Consider the following 26868-nt stretch of genomic DNA (forward strand, 5'->3'; position numbering starts at 1 on the left):
TGGGCCCACAGTCTCAGGGAGATATTTACAAGTGAAACTCAGGGAAATAATCTGGTCTCACTGTTGTATTTCTTCTTGGCATCTTTTGTATCTCTTGATTCTGCCTCATCTCTCTCCCACTTTTCCTATATGAGAAAAGAAAAACTGTAGCAACACACAGTAGGTAGTTATTTTCCATCTTGTTTAATTCTTATAACCCAAATTTCAAAATATGCTGCTGTTTTAGTTGTGTGCCTGAGAGATTGACTTGGAAAGTCTTTTTCCAGGAATGGTTATTTTTAATCTATGGGATCTTTGGGTGAGAGTGGAGTGAATAGGGTATTTAGCATAACAGAGAAAAAAAATATGTAGCCATTGCACTTGTCGGCAGTCTGAAAGAGTAGATGTTTTGGTCAGGAGGCCTGTACTGTCATGGGAATCATTTTTCGGAATGAATGATGTTGCTGTAAGAGGACAGGTTTCTTCACTTGGCTGGGTTTGTTCTTTTGTTGCACGAATGACAATATCTGTTGACTTACAAAGGGTACATATTTAGAACGTAAGACAAGGTAATGTATATGAAAGCACTCTTAAAAATATCTTACATAAATAAAAATTCCTGTTTTTACAGTTTACCAGTTTACCAGTGTTGCATAATGCTCTAACTTCTAGTTTTTTTTTTTTAATGAGGTTGTATTTTAAAAGATAAAAAGGAGAAACCCCTAGAACTTATTTTTTTAAGAGAATATCACAAATGACAATTACTGAGCTTACTACTGTGTGCTTAGCAAATGAATTATTACATAGAGTAAACAATGCTATTTCTTTTGTCTGCATGTTGGCTTTTGGTACGATTAAGCATATTTTTCTTATCTTAGGTGGGATCTCATCGTGTCCGTATGTCAAGGGGATTTGAAGCCAATGCACCTGCTTTTGACAGGTAAGACTGATGACTTTTATATATTGCTGTGAGTTTTGATGTTGCTAAGCAGTGAGATTAGTTGTATTTACTGCTTCATTTCACCTTTTGGGCTCTTAAGTAAAATTTCTTCTTGACTCTGATTAAAGTGGAAGACAGTGACACTCTTAGGAATTCTAGGAGTGGTGGCAGTAAGTGGGTAGGTCTTGATGTCTTGGCCTTAAAACTACCTCTGATGGGTGTGTTATCCAATATAGTGGCTATTAGCTACGTGAAGCTAGCTCTTGGGCATTTGAAATTGACTAGTCCAGATTGAGATATGTTGTAGGTATATAATAGGTACTGGATTTCAGACCTAGTGCAAAAAAAATGCAAAATGCCAATATTTGTTTTATATATCAATTACATGAACTAAAAAGCCTCTTGATGAAAGTGAAAGTGGAGAGTGAAAAAGTTGGCTTAAAGCTCAACATTCAGAAAACAAAGATCATGGCATCCAGTCTCATCACTTCATGGGAAATAGATGGGGAAACAGTGGAAACAGTGTCAGACTTTATTTTTTTTGGACTCCAAAATCACTGCAGATGGTGACTGCAGCCATGAAATTAAAAGACGCTTACTCCTTGGAAGGAAAGTTATGACCAACCTAGATAGCATATTGAAAAGCAGAGACATTACTTTGCTAACAAAAGTCTGTCTAGTCAAGGCTATGGTTTTTTCTCTGGTCATGTATGGATGTGAAAGTTGGACTGTGAAGAAGGCTGAGTGCTGAAGAATTGATGCTTTTGGACTGTGGTGTTGGAGAAGACTCTTGAGAGTCCCTTGGACTGCAAGGAGATCCAACCAGGCCATTCTGAAGGAGATCAGCCCTGGGATTTCTTTGGAAGGAATGATGCTAAAGCTGAAACTCCAGTACTTTGGCCCCCTCATGCGAAGAGTTGACTCATTGGAAAAGACTCTGATGCTGGGAGGGATTGAGGGCAGGAGGAGAAGGGGACGACAGAGGATGAGATGGCTGGATGGCATCACTGACTCCATGGACGTGAGTCTGAGTGAACTCCAGGAGTTGGTGATAGACAGGGAGGCCTGGCGTGCTGTGATTCATGAGATCGCAAAGAGTCGGACACGACTGAGAGACTGAACTGAACTGAACATGTAGAAATGATACTTTAGTTGTATTGGATTAAATAAAATATATGTAAATTAATTTGACCTTTTGGTTTTTACCTTTTTAAGTTGCCTTCTGGAAAATTTTAAATTATATCTGTGACTTACGTTATATTTCCTGTGGATGACATTGCTCTCTAGCCTCTGGACTGATTAGAAGCTGGAGAGACTAAAGGATCCTGTGTGGGGCCTATTTATCTTAAGGCTGGAGCTGTTCAGGAGCTCTGAATCCACACGGAGTAGGCAGTGTCCTCACATGTGAGGTGCAGCCTAGTGCCCTCTGCCCTCATTGCCTTGCCAACCTAGCTGCATGGCTCCTGGTTTCCATGTCCACCCAGCATTAGCCTCAGGGTGGAGAGGGGGCCAGATGACTCTGAAAGCCCTAGCATCAGCTCAGTGCAGTTCAGTTGCTCAGTCGTGTCCGACTCTTTGCGACTGCATGGACTGCAGCACGCCAGGCCTCCCTGTTCATCACTAACTCCTGGAGCTTATTCAAACTCATGTCCATTGAGTCGGTAATGCCATCAAACCATCTCATCTTCTGTTGTCCCCTTCTGCTCCTACCTTCAATCATTCCCCACATCAGGATCTTTTCCAGTGAGTCAGTTCTTTGCATCAGGTGGCCAAAGTACAAGGAGTTTCAGCTTCAGCATCAGTCCTTCCAATGAATATTCAGGACTGATCTCCTTTAGGATGGATTGGTTGGATCTCCTTGCAGTCCAAGGGACTCTCAAGAGACTAATGGAAAAACCAAAGCTTTGACTAGATGGACTTTTGTTGGCAAAGTAATGTCTCTGCTTTTTAATATACTGTTTAGGTTGGTCATAACTTTTCTTCCAAGGAGTAAGCATCTTTTAATTTCATGGCTGCAGTCAAAGTCTGTCACTGTTTCCATTGTTTTCCCATCTATTTGCCATGAAGTGATGGCAAATAGATGATAAGTTGATAAGTCAGAGAGAAAATTGCATTAACTGACTTTTCACAAATTCAGAGTTTTGATTCCACGTGAAATGGATTTGTATATTGTTTTGCCAATCCTATGAGTTTAAAATACTGCCATGTAGGTCCTGGTTAAAAGTGGGTTCCTGTTTATTGAAAAAAGTTTTTGACTTATCACTTGACATACGCTTACTGCCTTTCTGCCTTTAACAGGCATTTTAGGACACTTAAGAATTTGTATGGTAAACAAATAATAGTAAATCTGCTTGGATCTAAGGAAGGTGAACATATGCTAAGTAAGGCTTTCCAGGTAAGTGATCATTTTTTTCCTTCTGTTCTGGCCCATGGACACCTAGGATAGTATTTTGAAAATAATAGTCAAATTCTTCCAGGAATAAGTTCTTCCTGGAAGAAGATTGAATACTTGTTGGAACCATTAGTTCTTTGAAGGCAGTTAGGCAACAATTTAGGGTAATCTTGCTGAAATTGGGATTATAGAAAGCTTTTAAGGCATTGACCCTGTTTTCTAATCTGCTTATTTATGTAGTGGAGAAGCAGAAGAATACCCTCCTCCTAAAAAATGTTCATCAGTCACTGGCAGAAAGATACCAGGCAGTTTACCCCTTCATCTCTTCATTGCTTTGGCTAGTTCCTACAAACCATAGTCACTGTTTTAAATCTATGAAATTGTGAATAAAGCATTTGTATACACACAGGACTTCTTGTACCAATGAAAGAAAATTTGAGAATTTCACATAAGTAAGAACCTAAAGAAATGTCTGACTTCTAAAGAAAACATACTTTTCATAAATATTTATTGGATCAATAATGAATTGATATAAATTATAGTGTTATATAAGGTTATAACCTTAAACAAAATGGCTAGAAAACATTTTCTCACGTTAATGAAGTCCAGGATTAATTATTTGGCTATTTTGTTTGAATATCATTAATAAACAAGTTATACTTTAGAGAGTGACTTTTTATTATAAGCTTTTAAAACATTTGTATATATTGAATGAAGGTATAAAAATGAATTCTTCAAATTTTGATGAGCTTTTCCTTAGAAGTCAATTACTTTGTTTTGAGATTCTATAATAGATATAGTCATTATATTTTTATGGTAAAAAATGAAATGCTGGTTGTTGGAAATAACTTTTCATTTTCTAAACCAAATGAGAATGTGAAGTTCCCTGATATTAATTATGTAAGACCTAACTAATCTATCTGCAATAGTATAGGAGGTTTTAGGAAAAGGATGCTGTAAGATATTAGCAAGTAATTTTTCATTTTACTGCCAATGGCAATGAAAGAAAGCTTTGTGAAATTAGTAAGATTTCAAGGACCTGCTTAGATTTTCATTTAAAATAAAAGTTCCATTTATAACATTGTGTTGATACAATCATATTTGGTTAACATTTAAATGAATATTTTCATGGTGGCTCAAACGGTAAAGAGTTCACCTGCAGTGCAGGAGACCTGGTTCAATCCCTGGATCGGAAAGTTCCCCTGGAGAAGGGAATGGCTACCCACTTCAGTATTCTTTTCTGGAGAATTCCATAGACAGGGGAGCCTGGCGGGCTACAGTCTATGGGGCCGCAAAGAGTCAGACACAACTGAGTGACTAACACTTTCACTTTCCTTGGCGGTCCAGTGAGTGGTTAAGAATCTGCAGTTTCACTGCAAGGGGCGTGGGTTTGATCCCTGATTGAGGATAGGGGAGATAGGGGATCCTGCCTGCCGGATCTGTGATTTGCAGCCAAAAAAAAAAACCGAAGAAGAATTAAATGAATATTTTATTTTTATTTTCAGAGTCATCTGAAAGCTTCTGAACATGCTGCTGATATCCAGATGGTGAATTTTGACTATCATCAAATGGTTAAAGGAGGAAAGGCAGAAAAATTACATAGTGTTCTTAAACCTCAAGTCCAGAAGTTTCTGGATTATGGAATTTTTCATTTTGATGGAAGTGAAGTTCAAAGGTTTGACTTCTCTGTTTTTCCTTTTTTTAAATTGGAACTTTTCTGTAGTTATTTAATTTCTTTATTATACTTGATTTTAAGCTTGTTGTTCTTCCTTTCTAATAGTAGCTTACATTACTGGGCACGTGCTATGTGTGGGTCAGGTAGTGCACTTAGTCTTTACAATTATTAATAACAACTGTAGGGATGGGTCACACTGGAGGAAGTGGGGGGCTGAAAGCTGTCATCTTCCCCATGTCACGTAAGTAGAAAGTGTTAGAGCTCGAATTCATCTAGCTCCAAATCTCATGCTGCTCTTTCGGAGGCTGTTACATTTCTCTCGTAAAATTAATGTCATAATATTTCTTGGCCTCAGTAAAGATTATTTAATGCAAATAAAAGACATGGGTTATTGTCTGTTCTGCTATAGAACTGCGTGGTTATAAATCTGAATGTGTGTTTAGCTCCTGACTACTGGCCTCATTAAAAATAAGTGGATGTGGTTGACTGGAGAGCTAGTAATAGAGAGTGGACGGCAAAATGTTAGCGCTTATAGAATCTGGATGGTGGGTATATGGATGATCACTGTAAAATTCTTTCATCTTTTTTGTGTGTTTGAGAATTATACTAGAGAATTGAAGTGGGGAGAAAGTAGATGCTACATTTTAATCAGCTTAATTTTTCTCAGTTTGTTTTAGCTTTTGTTATTTTGGTTTTAAATTGCCCATTTAGTTTCACTGAATTTGTTTCAGGTGCCAGAGTGGTACAGTTCGAACAAACTGCTTGGATTGTCTTGACAGAACAAATAGTGTGCAGGCATTCCTTGGTTTAGAGGTAAAAAAATATGTGTATGTAACTTAACATCAAATTCCTTTTTCAGTGCTTTTGTGATATTTATGTTTGGCATTAATTATTTTTCACAAAATGAAGTTAAGCTTCATTTTCACAAATAAAGTTTGACTTCTCTTCTAGTTTTTTTTTTTCAAGTAGTGTCCCTTTTCATTTAAATGTTTCCTTTATCTGTTCTAAATACTTTCTTTAGATAGCTTCTGTTTCCTTTTATTGTTCATTAACTTTGCCTCCAAAAAAAAAAGCCTGCTATTTATAGTGTTTTAGTAATTGTCTCGCCTGCCTGTCTTTTGATAGGCAAAATATATATAATATATATATATATGTATTTTATTCTCAGTATTGTAATTTTTAAAAATAATTTTATTTATCTATTTTTGGCTGTGCTGTGTTTTCATTGCTGCGTGGGCTCTTTTTCTAGTTGTGGCAAGCAGGGGCCACTCTGCTGTTGCGGTGCTGGGCTTCTCATTGCAGTGGCCTCTTGTTGCGGAACATGGGTTCCAGCGTGCTCGGGCATCAGCAGTCGCAGCTCCCGGGCTCTAGAGCACAGGCTCAATAGTTGTGGCCCACCAGCTTAGTTGCTCCGCAGCATGTGGGCTCCTCCCAGACCAGGGGTTGAACCCGTGCTTCCTGTGTTGGCAGGTGGATTCTCTAGCACTGAGCCACCAGGGAAACCCTTAATACTGTCTTTTTAAGACCTTTTGGAATTAAGGAGGATCTATTTTCACATGTACAACCCTATAGAATTATATTTTTAACAATCTAAACCAGTACAGTTTACATAGCATTTTTTAAAAAATTGCTACAAAAACCAGGATCAGTTGAAAAATGTCATTGTTAGAATAAAACTGAATGAGAGCCAACTTCTCTAACACACTCTTTGTTTAAAATTTTGTCTTTAGTACTTACCTATCAAACTCAGTCTAATTTAGGCATAATCTCAACTATGTGACAGACTGTGTAGCAATGCTTAGATTTCCCAATCTTGCCCCTTATGCAGCTGTCAGGGTCATAAGACTATGGTGGGTCTTCATTTAGTTCTGTAGGAACTTAGCATAGTTCTCCAATACTGTAAAACCAGGAATAGAAAGTAAAAGGTTCTTATTTCCTCTAGCAAATGATCTTAAATTTGGCTAGAATATTGGTTAATTAGGTACTCTGCAGCTGAGATTCATTCAGTCTCAAAAGGAAAGTACCATGTATAGAATTTCCTACTAGAAAAATGTATTTTTGATGTAACTAGATTTTACTGCTTTGCCTTTTTTGAAATCTGTTGTTGAGGATTATCATTATAATTTAGAAAATATGACAGAAGAAAAGTGAAAGCAGGCATTTGATTACTGTGGATTGAGTTTTATGAGATATCTTGGGTTTATGTTGAGTTCTCTTAAGTGGCTAAAGACATTTAGTTAGAGTAAGCTTGTGAAACACTTGAACATCTTCACTGAACATAGAACAAGTGTTAGTTTTCAGAATCTGTCTTAGTGGACTACCCACTGTTTGTTATTAATATTAGGTGTGAGAGTACTTACTCCCCTAGTAGCTTGACTGGTTACAAAATATACTGCAAGTGTAAGTAAAAGCAAACTGCTTGTAGTGAAAACCAGTTTTGCCCAGTTCTTTGAAGAAAGAGGAGATTATGATAAAGGAGAACCTGGAGGCTTGTTTGCTTTATTCTACATGCCAGCAAAAGAACAGCCCTGGTGTAAGTCTAGGCAATAGGATTAGACCCAGTATAGAGTTTTTAATATTATTTTAGTTTTTGATCCCTGTGTAATTATGGATAATCTCCATAATATCTTTATCTTATAGATAAGATAAAAGGAAACACAAGTGGGAAGGAGTTAAGTAAAACTACAGGGGCATAGACTATGACTGGATTCCAAATAAGAGAAATAGACTGGGTAAGGATTATACATTGCTTTGACTTTGCCAGACTTTAAGGCTAAGAGTCATTCAGAGTAAAGACTTCTAAACACATATACTGTGATGAAGGAACTGTGGTAGCCCCAAGATCCTCTCATTCTTCGAATACTGTGTTCCCCCTAGTTCTCCCTTATGTACTTTACTGATACGAATTCAGTACATTCAGAGCTGTCATGACTTTATTCAGAAATATGACTTATTTAAAATTTTGATATCAATTCAAGAGCAGCTCTGCTTTTTTCATAATCTCCTGACCTTAACTACCCAAACATATAGAACCAAATGCAAAAATTAAAGAAACTTAGTTATTTCTATATATTTTAAAATAAAGTACGTATATTCCTCTGCTCCAGTGGGTGCTGTTGCATAATTATTCTTTTAGGTGAACAAGATAAACTAGTCTGATTTATAGGAACTTTTTTTTTTTTTCTTATTTTGGCCCCACAGCTTGTGAGATCTTAGATCCCCAACCAGGAATTAAACTCAGGCCCTCGGCAGTGAAAGCAGGGAGTCCTAACCACTGGACTGCCAGGGAATTCCCTAAAGGTTTGGGACATTTTAAAAAGCTTAATATCATTTAACCAGAAAAAGTTCTTGTTACTACAAGGATTGAATACTGTAGGTTGCATTGATGTGATAGTTACTTTAGAAATTGGCATGGGGGGGAATAACAAAGCCTAGTAAACTTGAATTTTCAGAATCCAGACCCACAACATCCTGTAACTATAAATTTTTGGTTTGATTCTGGTAGTTCTTAAAAGGTCACATCGTAATGGATGTATTTATATACTTATAAAAGTTTCTTTTCTGCTATTTTAGATGCTGACTAAACAGTTGGAAGCTCTTGGTTTAGCTGAAAAGCCTCAGTTGGTGACTCGCTTTCAAGAAGTTTTTCGATCAATGTGGTCTGTGAATGGTGATTCAATCAGTAAGATTTATGCAGGAACTGGAGCCCTTGAAGGAAAGGCTAAGGTAGATCTAGATTATAAAAGATCCTCTTTTTTTCTTCTTTAATAAAGCTTTAAATGAACTCTTTTAAGTTAGTAGTTTTTTTTTAAGGTATCTATTTTAGAATTCTGTTTCATCATGTTTTTATGTCCTGTTTATTACCTCCTTCTCTAGTGGATACTAATGACTGAATGGATAGTTATTTCCCTAGGTTTGAGAGGTATATTATATATGTATGACATATTTAGTTGTTTAGTGATAATCTACTAGGCTTACATACGTATTACTTCCGATTTTTTTAATGATTTTTCACTTGCATATGTGTTTTAATTTTTATACTGTTTATTTTAATCAGAAATAAGTTTTTTTTTAAGCCTTTGCTTTGCCTTTTTTATTTATTTTTTTTGGTCACACAAGGCAGCATGTGGACCTTAGTTCCTTGGATCAGGGATCAAACCCAGGCCCCTGCAGTGAAAGTACAGAGTCTTAACCACCAGACTGCTATGGAATTACCCAAAATATGTTTGTTTTTTTTTAATTAGGGCCGTCTTTGGTGGCCCAGTGGTTTAAGATTCCACGCTTCTAGTGCAGGGGGCGTGGATTCGATCCTTAGTTGGGGAACTAAGATCCCACAGGCTGCGCAGCACAACCATAATTAAAACAAAAGTTCCCGCCTCCCCAAATGTTACTCTTGCCAAGAAAGGGTCTTACCTTACTTGCCTTTGTGTCCCCAGTGCTTGCCGCAGCACATACAGTTGGATAGATGGGTGACAAGTGCCGGATGGACAGATAAATCAATGGGTAGTTTATGCAACACCACCTATGAACCCAGTGCTATCAGGGCTGAAGTTTTTATTCTTTTTGACAAGGAGGCTATCAAAATGTGCCTTTGCAAGTGTGAGGTATAGACGTAATTATGTATCTGTATGTCATCATTACTTTAATTTGTTGGTATTATCTACAGACTGCTTCTGCTTTAGTGTTTGTCCCTTACTGAGGGACTTTGGGTACATACTTGAAATATTTTTCATTATATCCTTAAATATTGACCTTTTATGGCTTCTGGATTCAGCTGAATTTATTAATGTACTACAACCCTACAATTTCTCAAATTACCCCAGGAATAGAAACAGAGACATTTACTACTTGTATAGTTTCTTACTTAGTCTCTTCAGTATAGCAGCTGAATTTCATCATCTCAAGTCTTCTGTTTTCCACTTCTTCCTCTTCTGTGTCTCATAAAACGCCATGCCTCTGTTCAGAAGTATTGGCCTTAGCTGCAAAGTTCCTTTTGTTCAACTCAGAAATAATTTGTATTGACATTTACAAATATTTACTTCTTAAATGGTCCCTGTTTTGAAAAACCTGATGTTAAACTTTCATGTATTCTTTTTTAAATAAACAACATAATTCTTGCTTTTAAACCTGATTCTCTACAACTGTTGCTTAAAATATTCTTTTATGTTCTGCCTCTTTGTTTCTGCAGTTGACTGTCTATGTACAGAGGTTACATATATTTTCAGTGATCTTTTCTAACAAACTAGATATGAAATTTTATGTATTAAATATACTAGTCTGAATTGACCTGAAATCTAACATCTGAACTGCTCTTTCTTTTCCTTTCTCTGGGTTCCTTTTGATTAATTGCCTGATAATGTGAATGGTGAGTCCCCTTTTTAAAATAATGTTATTTACATTTGTTTTATGGAAGGAAATAACATTTTTAAGCCTCAAATCCTTGTTATTTCTTTGAGGAATAAAAATTACATATTGCAAACTAAAGTTTTTTTTTTTAACTTTTTTTTAAACAGTCATCAAAATCTGTAAGATTAAAATATCTTTATGGTAACTAACACACCTGAGTGAAGTAAACGTTCACTAGAAGTTATAATCAGCTCTCTCACTGTAGGAATTGGCATGCAGTTTATATTTTTATATTTACATAGGCAAAATGAGCTAAAATAGAAAACTGTAGTTTCTATGTTACAGGCTAGACCTTCACTCTCATGCTCAGTTTTGTTTCTAACTAATATCAGTTACTTGGGAGCAATCTCAGTTTTATTCTCTGCTGTTCGTGTGCTTTGGAGTTTTTCTGAGAGTGCGGACATGCAGTGTGTCCTCCTCTATCTCCTCTGCTTCTCCCCACCCGCCCCGTCCACCCCAGGCCTGACAGTCACAATGGGAGAAGTGATCTCCTTGCCTTGAGTAAGCACATTTCAGTCTGTTTCCTCTCCAGTAAACAGTTACACAGGTTTACTGCTCTGGATGTCATCAGTGGATGCAGCTATGGCACTGAGCCCCTTCTGTCTCCCTGCAGTGCTGTTATCCAAAAGAGGAAAGGAAACAGTGACACCTTAATGTGACATTTTAATGTGACAGTTTGATATTCAGAATGGAATGATGAGGTCCTTTTACTACAGTGAAGTCGTATACAACTTATCTAAAGTTTCAGAATACCTATTGAGTGAAAACAATGTAGAATGAAAGTCCATGCTTTTTTCCCCAACAGGCTGGAAAGTTAAAAGATGGTGCTCGTTCAGTTAGTAGAACAATTCAGAATAACTTCTTTGACAGCTCCAAGCAAGAAGCAATTGATGTTTTGCTCCTGGGAAATACTCTAAATAGTGATTTAGCTGACAAAGCTCGAGCCCTTTTAACTACTGGAAGTTTGCGTGGTAGGCGTACTTTATATTTTACTTTATGTTGTCTGTATTCCTTCTAAAAGTCCAAGAGGTGAATGTAAACTTATTTACATATATACTTTCTAGTTTGAGTTGATTAAAATAGTTTTTTGAAAGAATATCTATCATTGTAATTTTCTAAAATTCCATTCTCCAAAGGAAGTTTGATTCTCCTAAAATATTTATAGCATTAGCAGAATTATTAAGCTGTAAACTGAAGCCCATGCATGTTTTCTTTTATAGATTATGATTGAGGGGGGAAATGATTTAAATATTGCTAACTTTATTTAAGGCAAGATTTCATAAAATATTCAACTAGTACTTTCAGTATTCAGTAACCTAATTATGTAGAAAGCATTGCTTTATTGAAAAAAAACAATACCTGTTCTGGTTATTTTACTAATCACAACCCCAGACGTTTCTATAACTTGGTCTTACTTTTTAAGTGCTGCTGTTTGAATAAGCTTTAAATCATATTAATAATTTTAAAATGTTGCTTATTATTGGACACTGTCATCCCCAATTTTAATATTTGACATAAAATATATGCCAGGCTTTCAGAATAGCTGTTGATTTTTCACTGTGTTTCTTTAAAACCAAAAGAATTTGAGCTCATGTCAGTGAGCATATTAAGCAGGATCATGGGGAAACTCAGTATACATTGTATAACTTATTAAATTAGACTCCCTTAATTTTTTTTTTTTCTATTTTAGCTTTCCAGCACTCTGAACATTTTTTTTAACTTCTGTTATCCCCCAAAAGAACCCTTTCAGTTTTCCCTGTTCAACTAGGAGAAATTGTTCCTCAAATAACCTCCTCATGGGTTATCACTTGTTATCATGGATTCTTTCAGAATTCTGCGTGGTGCTGAAGGTAGTTAATTACAGTCAGCTCCTCAGGGATCTGTGAGTAGACTGGGGGACTGAAATCTACTAAAGCTCTGAACACCAGAATCTGATCATAGCTACTGCTTTTAACTTCAGGCTTTCTTCCAGCAGTAGACACTGACTCATTTGCGTCTTATCACCTCTTTCCACCCGTGCCTTCTTTGATATGGAGGCATTAATCAGCAACCACTGAAAGTAAGCTATTAAAGGAAAGAGAAGTGAGGGACCTGAATAATTCCCAGACTTGATCATTAGTTTTTTAGTTTCCTGCACATTTTACTATGTGAAGAACGTACCCTTAAAAAAACAGTACAGTCAATTCTGCTATAGCTCTTATTTTAAGAATGAGAATTTATTCCAACGGGGATGCTATGTCAGGAAAAATTGTGAGTATAACGCCAATTCTGTAGTAGTTCATGCATATTTCACTGGTGGTAGTAGTGCTAGAGAAATGCAGAAAGCTGTACTCAGCGGAACTGAGGTGGATAGAAATATACAAAACACACATATACATGTGCATGGACCTCTCCCTCCCTCTGTTCACCAACTGTGTGATGAGCCAGATCCTCCCATATCTGGTGTCACAGCTTACTATCTAGTTTCGGAGAAGCCTTCTTCCAGCATTCACAATTGCTCACAAGCACAGGCATCTTCCTGCTCATTTATAAGCAAACCTCAAGTCTTTTTCAAGATAAAGTACCATATGTTAGACGTATTTGTCCATCCCTTAACCGTTTAACATGTGTAGGGTTCTGCTACTGTTTTTATAGCAGGTTCCTATCTTGGCACATCATTGCTGAAGTGTTTGAATGTTGTGCCCAAACCCAAATATTTTTGCCATAAACCCCATGCCTGTGGGAATTTATACCATCTTGCATAGCTGGTCATTCTGTTGGAATGTATGTGTTTTTTTAATAACTGAACTGATTGTACCTGTCAGCTGGTGAGTCCCAAAAAATACTCCAAGGTGTGCATTAGGGCAGTATCTGCAATATTTCAGTGTCCTCCAGCCTCTTAGGTTTTCGGGTTCGTATTCTCAGAAGTATGTGCACTTGCACACTCAACAGACATACATATGGGACCGGCCTGGAAAGCAGGCCTAGAACCTTCTGATTGTGAAACTCTGCACATCACTATGTCCCCGTAGGATTTTTCTTAGATACAGTGGGTTTACATCAGTTATTGTCATTTATTTTATCTTTGGTATCCTTCAGCCATCAGAAAAAAATGTCATCAAACTAAATCAAAAGAAAAAAATGAAGCTGTCTGAGAAGGTTTTGTCATAACACTCGACTTCAACTGTAACTTACTGTGTTACTAATGACTCTTTGTTTTCTTCTTGATGCATCCGTAGTTTCTGAACAGACGTTACAGTCAGGTACAGTATAGAAAATCAACCTGTCAATAAATGCAACTTTTTCTCAAATTTTTTTTAAAAAGCGGATGTTGTATATAAATAGAGCCACAAATAAATGGAAACTTTATTTTTCCCTCTGATTCTGACAGGATAAATTGATGCTTTGTTTTAATCTAAGAAAAAGAATTTTAAGTTTGAGAAAACAGACTACTTCATTTAGAAGGAGCTATGCCAAGCTCTTTGTCTTCTTGTAGCAAGTGCTTAATTTCAATTAAATATGGGTCATCTAGTTTTAATTTTACTTTTACATTTCAGTGAACAAACATTATTAGTGTTATATTTTACCCTTTATTGTTGTTTAGTCACTAAGTCATGTCTGACTCCTTTGCGACCCCATGGACCATAGCCCACCACGTTCTTCTGTCCATGGAATTTCTCAGGCAAGAATATTGGAGTGTGTTGCCATGTCCTCCTCCAGGGGATTTCCCAGCTCGGGGGTTGAACCTGCATATCCTGCGTTGTCAGGAGGATTCTTTACCACTGAGCCAACAGGGAAGTCCTGAAAAAAACCTAGATGTGACTCTTACAGATTAATGGGAAATACTACCTATGATGTTTACAACTACTCAATAGCACTTGTCACACACATAACATTTTAAAAAAGACATTGACTCATTTTCTCATATGGTGTGTGAAATATTTTCTGAAACTGGAAGACCTGCACTAAAATATGATCTGAAATCTTTTAAAAAGCATTAAGATTGCTAGCAAAGTTAGAAGAGCCAAGTTTGTAAGACCTAAAGGTCTTATTTTTCTTGTCATTCCAGTTCTTAAAAATCTCATACCTTCATTCTCTGGACAAGGTTTATGATCTTGTCTTTAAACTTGAGTCTGTGGCAAAAGGAACTCTTGCCAGAAACTTTGCTGAAAAGACATCTTTTCTTCCCTTCACTTAAGATTTGGTATCACTTAAGATTTTTGTTTCACTTAGTTATTTTTCTGAGTGTTTTAAGACACTGTAAGTAAGTTTTTGAGAAGATGGAGGAAGAGAGCACTTGTATTTATTTTTGAATTAACATCATGAAATCCGTTTTCTGAAATGATATGATATTTAGGGATGGACATCTGTTTGAACAGAGACACATTTCTTTCTGCACATTAAGGTGCCAACCAGTTTTTTTAAAAAAGAATAAACTAGGAATTTTAAAACTTTTTATTCCCATTTATAAACTGACTTTAGTAGCTTACTCAATGTGGTACATGGTTTTCTTCACACAATTCATTGTATGTCTTGCTGCATATTTTAAGCCATTAAATAATTATAGAGCTTGTGTTTTCATGTAGAAAGGATTGTAGAAGCTGTTTTCATAGTAGTAACAATGTCAGTGACTTCGATTAGAAAGACCAGTGTTGATCAGTAGTAATAGAGAAGGATTCTTTATCCAAGTTCAGCCAACATTCAGTTAACCATATCAACAGGCCAGAAAAACAATCTGCTTTCATTCCCCCCAGACTCTGTGCAAGTAATCAGATAACAGACTCAGAGATGTATACATGTGCCCTAGGAACAGTGAGGATGTGCTTGTCACCTGAACCTGCAGTTCTTTTGTAGGATTCACAAGTCAGACTGTGTTCATTCTAATCCAAAAATGTTATCAGCCTTTTTCACTCATTCTTTCACAAGCTTGCTTGCTGTACCTTGGTATCCATTCCAAAAATAATAATTAATATCATAATAAAATAAGATCACCTGGTGAGAGGTGAAGATCATTTTGATTTCCGTCTCCTCTTGGCAGTTAACCACCCTTTTAAGGGCATATTCTTTATCATTATTAATGGATTGAAGTCCTAGGAAGTTTCTATTCACTTTAAGTGCCAGGATTTGACTTAATCTAAGTGAAATGTGGTTTAGAAGGCAGAAAGTTAGGTGGAAGCCAAAAAGTAGGTGGAGAAGAGAGATTGAGGATTCAAAATGTGTTTCATGTTTATTCATTTAACCATTGTTTACTGAACGCTCAGTATGTACCGGGAGAAGGCAATGGCACCCCACTCCAGTACTCTTGCCTGGAAAATCCCATGGACAGAGGAGCCTGGTAGGCTGCAGTCCGTGGGGTTGCTAAGAGTCGGACACAACTGAGCGACTTCCCTTTCACTTTTCACTTTCATGCATTGGAGGAGGAAATGGCAACCCACTCCAGTGTTCTTGCCTGGAGAATCCCAGGGACGGTGGGGCCTGGTGGGCTGCCATCTATGGGGTCACAGAGTCGGACATGACTGAAGTGACTTAGCAGCAAGCAGCAGCAGTATGTACCAGGTGCTCTTCTAGTCTGGAGATATTGGAGCAAATAAAATAGACCAAAACTTCTATATAGCACAGGGAACTTGACTTAATGATCTGTGGTGGCTCAAATGGGAAGGAAATCCAAAAAAGAGGGGATGTATGTATACATGTAGCCGATTCCCTTTGCTGTAGAGCAGAAACAGACACAACATTATAAAGCGACTATCGGGGCTTCCCGTGTGGTGCAGCAGTAAAGAATTCACCTGCCATTGCAGGGGGCACAAGAGACACGGGTTCGATCCCTAGGTGAGAAGATCTCCTAGAGGAGTAAGTGGCAATGCGCTCCAGTATTCTGCCTGGAAAATTCCATGGGCAGAGGATCCTGGTGGGCTATGGTTGAAAAGAGTCAGACGTGACTGAGCACATACACTCACACATCCCAATAAATAAATAAAATGAAAGGATATTCATTCTGTATGTGTTAGTCACTCAGTCATGTTCTACTTTGTGCCCCATGGACTGTAGCCCTCCAGGCTCCTCTGTCTGTGGAATTCTCCAGGCAAGAATACTAGAGTGAGTTGTCATTTCCTACTCCAGGGGATTTTCATGACCTAGGGATTGTACCCGGGTCTCCTACATCGCAGGCAGATTCTTTACTGTCTGAGCCACAGAACTATCATATTATCAAGCATATCTACTTCTGGATATATATTTGCATACTGAAGTGGGTAGCCATTCCCTTTTCCAGGGGATCTTCTTGATCCAGGGATCAAACCCAGGTCTCCTGCATTGCAGGCAGATTCTTTTACCATCTGAGCTACCAGGGAAGCTCCATTCATTCTGGTTCCCCTGCACAAAAAATGAAAATGAGATCAACCAACATTTCTGCCCTCGTGGAACTTCCATTTTCGGTGAGGGGTGACAGTTAACAGGATAAATAAATAAAATGCATAGTTTGTACATGGTAATAAATAAACACCATAGAGAAAAGTAAAGCAGGGAGGTGATATGGACAGTAAGAGACAGAATGCACATTTTAATAAGCTGATCAGGAAAAGCCTCACGGCAGAGTTGATGCCTGCAAGCGGTGAGGGAAGAGTGTTGCGAGCAGTGGAAGCAGCCAGTGCAGAGGGGATCCAGGGCCAGAGCAGTGAGCGACAGGGTGGGATGGCAGCTGAGGGTAGAGAGGCAGGGCAGATTGTCTGGGGTCTTGTAGAACATTGGTGAAGACGGTGTCACCTGTGATCTGGGAGGCTTTTAGTAATGGCTTCATTCTCCAGCATCTCATTATTGTCCATGATTTGCGTTTGTGTCAGGGAGCTGTTTTTCATCAAGCTACCTGTGAGTAGTTAGAGTCCTATATGTCATGGTTCTTGAACATCTTTCTTTGGGGAAAAATAACTTATTTTTACTAGCTTCCGAATGAAAGTTGTCTGTAAGTCAGTTGCTATATTCCTTAAAATTTGCAGTCTCTGATTTTGTGTATCATAAAATGATGTACTACTTCACTGAAACAGAACTGTTTTGCATGTTTTATGTTGCTGAATTAATTTTGTAATAGTTTTTTTTACTTGGGCTGTTGTACTTCACGTAGTTGATATTTTCAAAGTGTGTTGGTTACTTGCATTGTGTTGGGCTCTGTGTTCAAGGCTTATCTCTTTTGTGCCTGTGCATGTATTTGATGCTTGTTTGTGCCAATGATGGTAATCGTACTTTCTGGCCATCATCTCTCAGTTATGAAGATCAATTTTTGTAAATGTTTTCACGCACCCAAAATTTTGTTGTATTTTGTTTTTACCAGCATCTTCTAAAGTACTAAAGAGTATGTGTGAGAATTTCTACAAGTATTCAAAGCCCAAGAAAATTCGAGTATGTGTGGGCACATGGAACGTGAATGGCGGGAAGCAGTTTCGCAGCATAGCTTTTAAGAATCAGACCCTTACGGACTGGCTTCTTGATGCCCCCAAGTTAGCTGGCATCCAGGAGTTTCAAGGTTGGCTTCTTACAATATGGATTAATTAACCCTGACTCTGATGTATTAACCTAGAAAACAAATGTGGCACTTCACAATATGCAGTACTTTATAAAAGAAACTTCTATATATACATTTGAAGCCCAGCATTCTTCTTAGAGATCAAATCTCTTCAAATCTTAGGTCTTTTGTATTCATAGACCTTTCTCTACTACTTCATAGGAACCTATGGTAAAGTGAGAAATCTTTTTGTTATTTGGTTCTCAGAAAATGTAATCCATACATGAGTAGATAACTCTTTTGTGTGTGGGTTTGTGTATTTATTTTTTTAAGATGTGATTTTTTTTCTCCTGTTTTTATTCTTTAAACTGATGCATAGCAAATTTATTTTGTGATTAAGAATTTTTCAAACCTAATGTATTTTGTTTTTCAAATAGAGTCCTTTATTTGCTAAGATAAGAAATAGGGTAGGTCATGAGTAGGTTTACAAAACTCATTTTGACATTTATTGTCCCTGTAACAGAACAATACTGATTCATCCTTGTAAAAACTCATCACTGAGTTTGGGTACTCTACCACCAAGCTCTTAATAGCCAGTACTTAAGCTGAGGATGCTTGTATTAAGATTTTTAACTAGAATCATGGATTTGAGGACTGTTTGCTTCAACTTGAATTCCTTTTTAAAATGGTACACATTTACCAAGTGTTATTTATGAAGGAGATATGTATAGGAAATACTGTGAGATACAGATTTTTCTTTTTTAGTTGCCTTTAATCAGTCACACCTTAAACCCTGGGAATTTCCCTAAACTTTTACTAAAATGCTGCTTTTCATTTTACATTGAACCTAACTTGAAATTGTAGCTGTAGTATTAATAGTAATAACAATAATAAAGTAACAGCTAACACTACTATTATGAGTACTTGACATCTATTCATTTAATCATTATAACAGACCTAATACATAGCCACTCTTAGTATTTCAGTTTTTAGATGAGGAAACTGAGACACAGGAAGAGAAGTGACACGCCCAACGTCAGGCAGTTGGCAGTGACAGAGCCAGGATTTAGGGATGGACATCTGGCAGTTTGATTCTGGAGTTGTGCCGCACTGCACTTTGTGTGTGAACTTGGGCAAGTTGCTTAGATTTTCCAGAGCCTCAGTTTCCTGTCTGTAAATAACAGGCAGATGTAATCTGTCTCGTAAGGTGTCTGTAATAAAAGAGAAGATTCACATGTAAGCCTTGCACACAATAGCAGTCAGTGAATACTTTACATTTTTTATTCCTCAGTATTTGTTCATAGTATTTATATAAGCTCTTTCTCTTAGCTATTTGTCCCGTTTCTGAATGCTTGGGCCACCCAGGCTACCCTGGGCTTGCTTATCTAAAGCAGTTCTGTTCTCTTTTGGTAAGCCATGGGAGAGCTAATGGCTAGAAGAGAGGGGTCTGAAGCCCTGACTTCCCATTTTCCTAGATTGCTTCCACCTAGGAATTTCCAAATTAAAGTGTAAAATTCCCTCTCAACTGTTTGCTCTAATTTGAGTTGGTTACTCGCCCACCTTATTGTTTGTGCTCTTTCTGAAAAATTTCTTGGTGGCTAAAAAAGGAGGGGATTTATGTATACTTAGGGTTGATTCATGTTGTTGTACAGCAGAAACCAATACAACATTGTAAAGCAATTATCCTCCAATTAAAAATAAATAATTTAAAAAAATTTTAAGTAATTACTTATCCATTTGGATTCATCTTTTAGCCTTTGAGAAGCAGCTTGTTTCTCTGCTGTCCATGGTTCAAACCATAACAACAGTTCTTTCAAAAATGATTTCTGAAAGGACTTATCTTCAAGAATAATAGTCTTCCAAGAAAAGCAAACTTAGGTCACCTAAATAGAAATTGAAAGTAATTTTGTCCCCCCTCATGGTTTTTTGCCTTTAATTTGTTTTTGGTTAAACTTGGAACACAAAAATGGACTTGTATGAGATCTGATGTTTGTCTTAGTTCTGTTGGGGTAGGGAAGTTGCCGTTTAACTAAGGCCATCTTTTAAAAGGCTTTCTTGGATGCTTAATTTTAGATAAAAGAAGTAAACCAATGGATATATTTGCAATTGGTTTTGAGGAAATGGTAGAGCTGAATGCTGGAAACATTGTGAATGCAAGGTAAGCCAGCCAGGTAACACACAGGGAAACTTTCTAGTTGATGAACATGGGGGACAGGTAACTAAGTACTTACTACAAGCATAGATAGAGATAATATATGTGAAGGTGCTTTTTAAACTGTAATTCAAATAATAGTTCTCAAACTTTTTGGTTTCAGGTCTTTCTACACTCTTAAAAATGTTGAAGATCTTAAAGAACTTTTATTTATGTGGTTTTATCTCTTGATACGTATCACATTAGAAATTAGAGACAAAAATTTTTAAGCATTCAGTTCATTTAAAAATAATAACTCATTACATGTTAACATAAGTAACACATTTTTTTTCTGAAAAGTAACTATTTTCCAAAACAAAAATTTACTAAGAAGGATGGCATCAATTGATAGCTTGCAAATCTGTTTAGTCTGGTTTAAGATGGCTGGGTTCTCACATCTACCTCTGCATTAGTCTGTGCAGTGTGTTGTTTTGATTGAAATATATGAAGAAAATCACATAAATACGTAGTTGGAAACCAAAATATTTTAGTAGCCTTTTTAGATTTTTTCTTCTCTGATAATACTCAGCAAATAGTCATTTTTGGTGGTTAGTTACAGTGTGGAATCTGAAACCATAGTGATGAACTTTTTGTGCTCAGTTATACCAAAACATCGGTCTGTCTTTTACCCGTGCGTGATTTTGACACGTCATTCATTAGGCATTTGGAACATAGTAGTAGTAAACTAATTATGTAGATCTTTCAGAATTATGTAGATCTTTCAGATTTTGATACATGTCATTATATAATATCAAAACATAATATTGGTTAATTTCATCACCAAATTAATTTAATCTCTTCAGCAAATTCTTCAACTATTGGGAAGCTGTCAAGATCACAGTAGCAAATACAGGTTTATCAAAATTCCCCCTTTTCTTTCAAAATGTAAATTTTATTATTAGAAATATACACCATAGGTCATGTCCTTTGAAAACACAGGCATGGTTGAAAACATGTTTGCCAGATAGTCTAAATTTGAATAATCATAGTGTGTCTGTCACTAGTTCTTCCAAGTAAAAATTGTATTCTATAAAAAAAGTGGCATTTCAGCTCTGACCTCAGACTTGAGTGCTTTTTTCTGAAACAGCCATCATGTATGTGTTCAGTGTGCAGCAAAAGTGGTTGGTTTGTATTTTTCCATTCATTACACAGAATATAAAAAGATGGGCTTCTAGGATTGAGCTTTGACAAAATTAGTAATGTTTACTGCTTCATCAGGATGTTCTTAGGTGAAATGGCTATTTTTGCTTGGTGTTGGAGGTTCTTGGGATTTCCCTGTTGGCTCAGACGGTAAAGAATCTGCCTGCAGTGCAGGAGACCCAGGTTTGATCCCTGGTTTGAGAAGATCCCTTGGAGAAGGGAATGGCAACCCATTCCAGTATTTTTGCCTGGGAATTTCCATGGACAGAGGAGCCTGGAGGGCTGCAGTCCATGGAGTCACAAAGAGTAGGACGCATCTTGGGCACAAACCTATTACTCTGAAAATGTATAAAGAGAAAGACAAGCATTTTCCCTACCTTCTTTGTATAAACATGTTTCATAATAACTGGATAGTTGATAAAAGTTCTTTACAGAAGAATTCCAATTCATTACAAATGCCCATGGAATGCTGAATTTATGAAATCAACATGTTGTAACCTCTGTTGGTGGAGAAGGAAATGGCAACCCACTCCAGTATTCATGCCTGGAGAATCCCATGGACAGAGGAGCCTGGCAGATTATGGTCCATTGGGTAGCAGAGAGTCAGACACGGTTGAAGCAACTTAGCTTGCAACCCCTGTTGATAATGGATCTAGGCAATGATCATCAGTTGATGTTAAAACCTTATAGAAGGATCAGTGGAGGAACTTCTTTATAATGAGTTAATTGTCACAGTCTGAACAGCCTATTAGATATAATATCTCAGAGATTACATGCTTCCTGCTGTGATGCAAGGCTGATTATACCACCATGAGGTTATTTTTGCCAAAACAAATCAATAAAATTGAATCATGCTTCTTTATTACCAGTTTAAAACAAAGCTGACAGAAGTGCAAAGTATCATGAAGACACATCAGGCAAATCTGGACTGTTAAACGTCCTGCAGACAAATAACCCAGCTTCTTAAAACATAAAGAGCATTAAAAAAGAGGATGGGGCAAGCTGAGAGACAGTTAAAGACTGAGAAAGACTTGAGGAGGCAACAAGCACATGCAATGTGTAGACCTTATTTGGACCTTGTTTTAAAGAAACCTACTATAAGAAACTTTTTTTTTAGATAACAGGAAAATGTAAATATGAACTCAGTATTATATGATATTGAGGAACTGTTAATATCTAAGTGTGATAATGGCCTTTTGATTACAGAAAAATAAAAATCCTGTTGCATTAGTGATGCTTAGTAAAGCATTTTTGGGTAAAATGGATAATTTTTTCTCAAATTTGTTGTAAAATATTCCAAGATTAGAGAAAGGGGTGGGGAGTTATGGAAGAAGAAAGATTGGCAAAATGTGGATAATTGTTGAAGCTGGTTAATGGGTATATGGTGGTTTATTTTATGCTTATCTTTTTTGAATATGTTTAAAATTTTCCATAATAAGTTTTTAAAGAGATATTATAATCCATGGAAATAAGAAAAAGGGGAAAATTGCATCTGGAAGCATGTTCTTCTCTGTTATCCTAATGAATAAATAAGGAGAAAATAAAGCGTACAAGCTTGAGATTACTTACACAGTGAGCACTTATTTAATAAGAAAGCTCAAATTTTCTTTGTAAGGGAGTCATAGGATAGGCTTTTGACGTGTGATGTTCTTTTGGCTCAGTTTTCTGTTTTCCTTTTTTAAAGGAGACAAAAACACCCAGCCCGCATAAAGATTTCACTGTTGGTGTGGATTTCGTGATGTCACTAATTTTATTAAATTTGGGCACATAAAGGTATAATTGATAATTGTCCTACAGAAATAGGCTGTATTACTGTCACCGTCTTTTTGAAGATTCCCTTGTTAATATTTTCTGGTAGCACAACAAATCAGAAGCTCTGGGCTGCGGAACTTCAGAAGACCATCTCCAGAGACAACAAGTATGTGCTGCTGGCCTCTGAGCAGTTGGTGGGCGTCTGTCTGTTTGTTTTTATCAGACCACAGCACGCTCCCTTCATCAGGTGAGTAGACAGATGGCGCTCCGAAGGCTGCCTCCTAACACCAGATAACCAAAAGGCCTGGCGTATTTTTGGCTTCAGAGAAACACTGACGCATGGTTCTTGTTTCTGAGTGTTTTTTTTTTTTTTTTAATTGAAGTGTAGTTGATTTATATGGACTTCCCAGGTGGCTCAGTGGTAAAGAATCCACCTGCTAATGCAGGAGACACAGGAGACAGGGGTTCAGTCCCTGGGTCAGGAAGATCCTCTGGAGAAGGAAATGATAACCCACTCCAGTATTCTTTCTTGGGAAATTCCATGGACAGAGGAGCCTGGCGGGCTACAGTCCATGGGGTCGCAAAGAGTCGGACATGACTGTGCATGAACATGCATGATGGGTGATAGTTGATTTAATAGTGTTAGTTTCAAGTATACAACAGAGTGATCAGTTATACACTTGTGTGTGTGTGTGTCTATCTTTTTAAGATTATTTTCCCTTATAGGTTATTACAAAAAAATAAGTATAGTTCTCTGTGCTATATAATAGGTCTTTGTTGGTTATCCATTCTATATGCCCTCTCACTCGCGCCTTCCCTTTGGTAACCGTAAGTTTGTTTTCTGTGTCTGTGGGTCTGTTTCTGTCTTGTAAATAAGTTCGTCTGTATCGCTAAGTAGTATTCCATTGTATTTACGTACCACATCTTCTTTATTCATTCATCTGTCAGCAGACATCTAAGTTGTTTCCATGTCTTGATATTGTGAATGGTGCTGCAGTGAACATTGGGGTGCATGTGTTTTTTCAAATTATAGTTTTCTCCGGATATATCCCCAGGAGTGGAACCCCTGTATCATGTGGTAACTCTTGTTTAAATATGTTCTTGATTAAAGAATTGCTAGTAGTTTCTCTCCACTATTTCACAGGCTTCCCTACAAAATGCCCATGATGTATAGTGTTGTAATTATGTAATAGACATTCTTCATTTCTTACACATGCAGAACTGTTGAAATTTCTGATCTTGGATTTCAAATTCTTCCTTTCAAAGGGATGTTGCGGTTGATACTGTGAAAACTGGAATGGGAGGCGCAACTGGAAATAAGGGAGCAGTTGCAATACGAATGCTGTTCCACACCACAAGCCTCTGCTTTGTCTGCAGCCACTTCGCTGCAGGACAATCCCAAGTCAAAGAACGAAATGATGATTTTGTAGAAATAGCGCGGAAGTTGAGTTTTCCAATGGTAAACTCTTGCTACTTGTTTTTGAAAAGGAAGCTTTGGAACATAGTTCACCCCATATTCTATATCAGTTTTTGAAAAGTTGGAATAACTCCTAGAAATGTCAGCAAATAGATAACTCCTTGTGTTATTACTGTGGGGTTAAATAAATCGAACCTGGCAGGGGTAAGGCAAAGAAAAAGTTGTAAAACATTTTGTGAATTGATTGTTTGGAATTCTGTCTCTCTTCTTCCAGGGAAGGCTGCTCTTCTCCCATGACTATGTGTTTTGGTGTGGCGATTTCAACTACCGAATCGATCTCCCTAATGAGGAAGTGAAAGAGCTTATCAGACAGCAAAACTGGGATTCTCTTATCGCAGGAGATCAGCTTATCAATCAGAAAAATGCTGGACAGGTATATACATACCTAAGATACTTGCATTGGGAAGAAGGGGATGTCTGATTATGAAAACATGCTTTCCCTAAAGTTTTTTTTTTTTTTAACAATCTCTTGGAGTCTACACTTAATAAGTATGTGCTAAGTCACTTCAGTCACGTCCTTCTTGTTGTGACGCTATGGACTGTAGCCCACCAGGCTCCTCTGTCCATGGGATTCTCCAGGCAAGAATGCTCGAGTGGATTGTCATGCCCTTCTCCTGGGGATTTTCCAGACCCAGAGGTCAAACCTGGGTCTGTTATGTTTCCTGCATTGGCTGATGGGTTCTTCACACTAGCACCACTCAGGAAGCCTTTACTAAGTATATATATCTATAGTTTGCCTTCTCTTTTTAAAAAAAGGAAAAGGAAAGGAAAACTTATAATAATTTCCAGGAGGAAAAGTATATCATGTCTCTATAAAGTTCACCTTCAAGTAGAAGAAGATACTTTTTTTCTTTCAGCAGTAGCAAATTTAAGATCTTACTCATCAAGGCTACTGCTGTTTGGCTCATAAGATCCTATGGTAATCTACTTTCATTTTTTGTTACTTATTTATGGCCATGCTGTGTGATATGTGGGATCTTAGTTCCTTGACCAGGGATCAAACCTGCACCTTGCCCTGCATTGGAAGCGCAGGCTCTTAACCACTGGACTACCAGAGAAGTCCTTGGAAGAATTTATTTTAAAAAAATTTTTAGGAAGAGGTGATTGAGGCCACTTGATATAGTACCTTTCTGATCATCAGACTTTAATTCTGATGGATACCATGTAACCTTCTTAGGCCCCAGTTCCTCTTGAGAATAAGACATCACACAATGTGATTTCCAAAATCCCATACAGTTCTAAACGTTTGATACTGCTCAAAAGTCTGGTGGAAGTTCATCGTTCGAGTTTTTGTACTTTGTTTACTCAGACGTCAAGTGAGTGAGATGATAAAGCCCGCGTCCTAGGTCATTTTGCCTTAAGCTCTGTTCCATTCAGTTAGAAGTGTTCCTCAGAGGCACATAGATTTCACGAGTCTCTAGCACATAATAGACATTTAGTGCATGACTGCCCGAATGAAAACAGAATGTTTTTGCCTTTTTGAAATAACTTCCTTTATGTATGTTTATTTTAGATTTTTAGAGGATTTTTAGAAGGAAAAGTGACCTTTGCTCCAACGTATAAATACGACTTGTTTTCTGATGACTACGACACTAGTGAAAAGTGCCGCACCCCTGCATGGACAGACCGTGTCCTCTGGAGAAGACGGAAGTGGCCTTTTGATAGATCAGGTGGACATCTTCATTTAAATAAGTCAATGCAAATTTTACAAGGAAGAGGGGAATGATATAAATGCCAAATAAGGCCAAGAGGACTACATTTTTTTTTTCTCAGCATAGGTTATCTAGAATAAAATAAATATAATTCAAATATAAAACTTAAAAAAATTCTCAGACCTGCTTATAATAAACACTTTGATTTTTCAATCTGTTTTCTTTCAGTGAAATAGTGTCATATAAAGAAAAGCAAGGAAAAACATTTTTATGCAATTAACAACTGAATACTAAGTAAGATTTCTAACTGGAATAACTCAAGTGGTTTTGCAAATATTTTGAACTGCTACTTGTCTGTTCAGTTATTTGTAAAACTCTGGTCATGAAGTCTCAGAAGTAAAGGCTCATTGTAGTTTTAACTAAGTAAAGCATAATATGATGACCTCACCAAAAAACCCTGACTTAACAGAGTCTAGACTTCATGCCCATCAGCAAGTGTGTCTGATGTCCCAGCCTCAGGCAACTGAAGCTAGTGAAATGAAGGAGCTCCTGTGGTCTGTCATGCTCAGGTGACTTCGCCTGTGTTCTGTTTTATTCTGACTGCAGCTGAAGATTTAGATCTCCTAAATGCTAGTTTTCAAGATGAAAGCAAAATCCTCTACACATGGACTCCTGGCACTTTGCTGCACTACGGAAGGGCTGAGCTGAAGACTTCTGACCATAGGTTTAAGCAATCTCTGTATTTCTAATCATGCTTGAAATTTATTTGAAATACATCATTTCTGTAATG

General features: G+C 37.2%; 1 protein-coding gene across 6 annotated transcripts in view; it reads left to right on the plus strand.

Annotated features, from left to right (window-relative positions):
• Positions 1-26868, plus strand: part of SYNJ1 (synaptojanin 1) — a 91462-nt gene that overhangs the window by 35670 nt on the left and 28924 nt on the right. For 5 of the 6 annotated variants that reach the window (XM_070367063.1, XM_070367094.1, XM_070367076.1 and 2 more), the window contains 13 exons: positions 858-919; positions 3218-3314; positions 4817-4986; positions 5718-5799; positions 8560-8712; positions 11198-11363; positions 17696-17887; positions 19940-20024; positions 23056-23196; positions 24216-24408; positions 24641-24799; positions 25940-26096; positions 26685-26802. In XM_070367063.1, coding sequence (XP_070223164.1) covers positions 858-919; positions 3218-3314; positions 4817-4986; positions 5718-5799; positions 8560-8712; positions 11198-11363; positions 17696-17887; positions 19940-20024; positions 23056-23196; positions 24216-24408; positions 24641-24799; positions 25940-26096; positions 26685-26802 — 1775 coding nt within the window. The remainder of the gene's footprint in view (positions 1-857; positions 920-3217; positions 3315-4816; positions 4987-5717; positions 5800-8559; positions 8713-11197; positions 11364-17695; positions 17888-19939; positions 20025-23055; positions 23197-24215; positions 24409-24640; positions 24800-25939; positions 26097-26684; positions 26803-26868) is intronic. The other variant, XM_070367071.1, reaches the window with a different exon arrangement.

This window comes from Bos mutus, chromosome 1 (assembly GCF_027580195.1).
Source record: "Bos mutus isolate GX-2022 chromosome 1, NWIPB_WYAK_1.1, whole genome shotgun sequence".
Lineage (NCBI taxonomy): Eukaryota > Metazoa > Chordata > Mammalia > Artiodactyla > Bovidae > Bos > Bos mutus.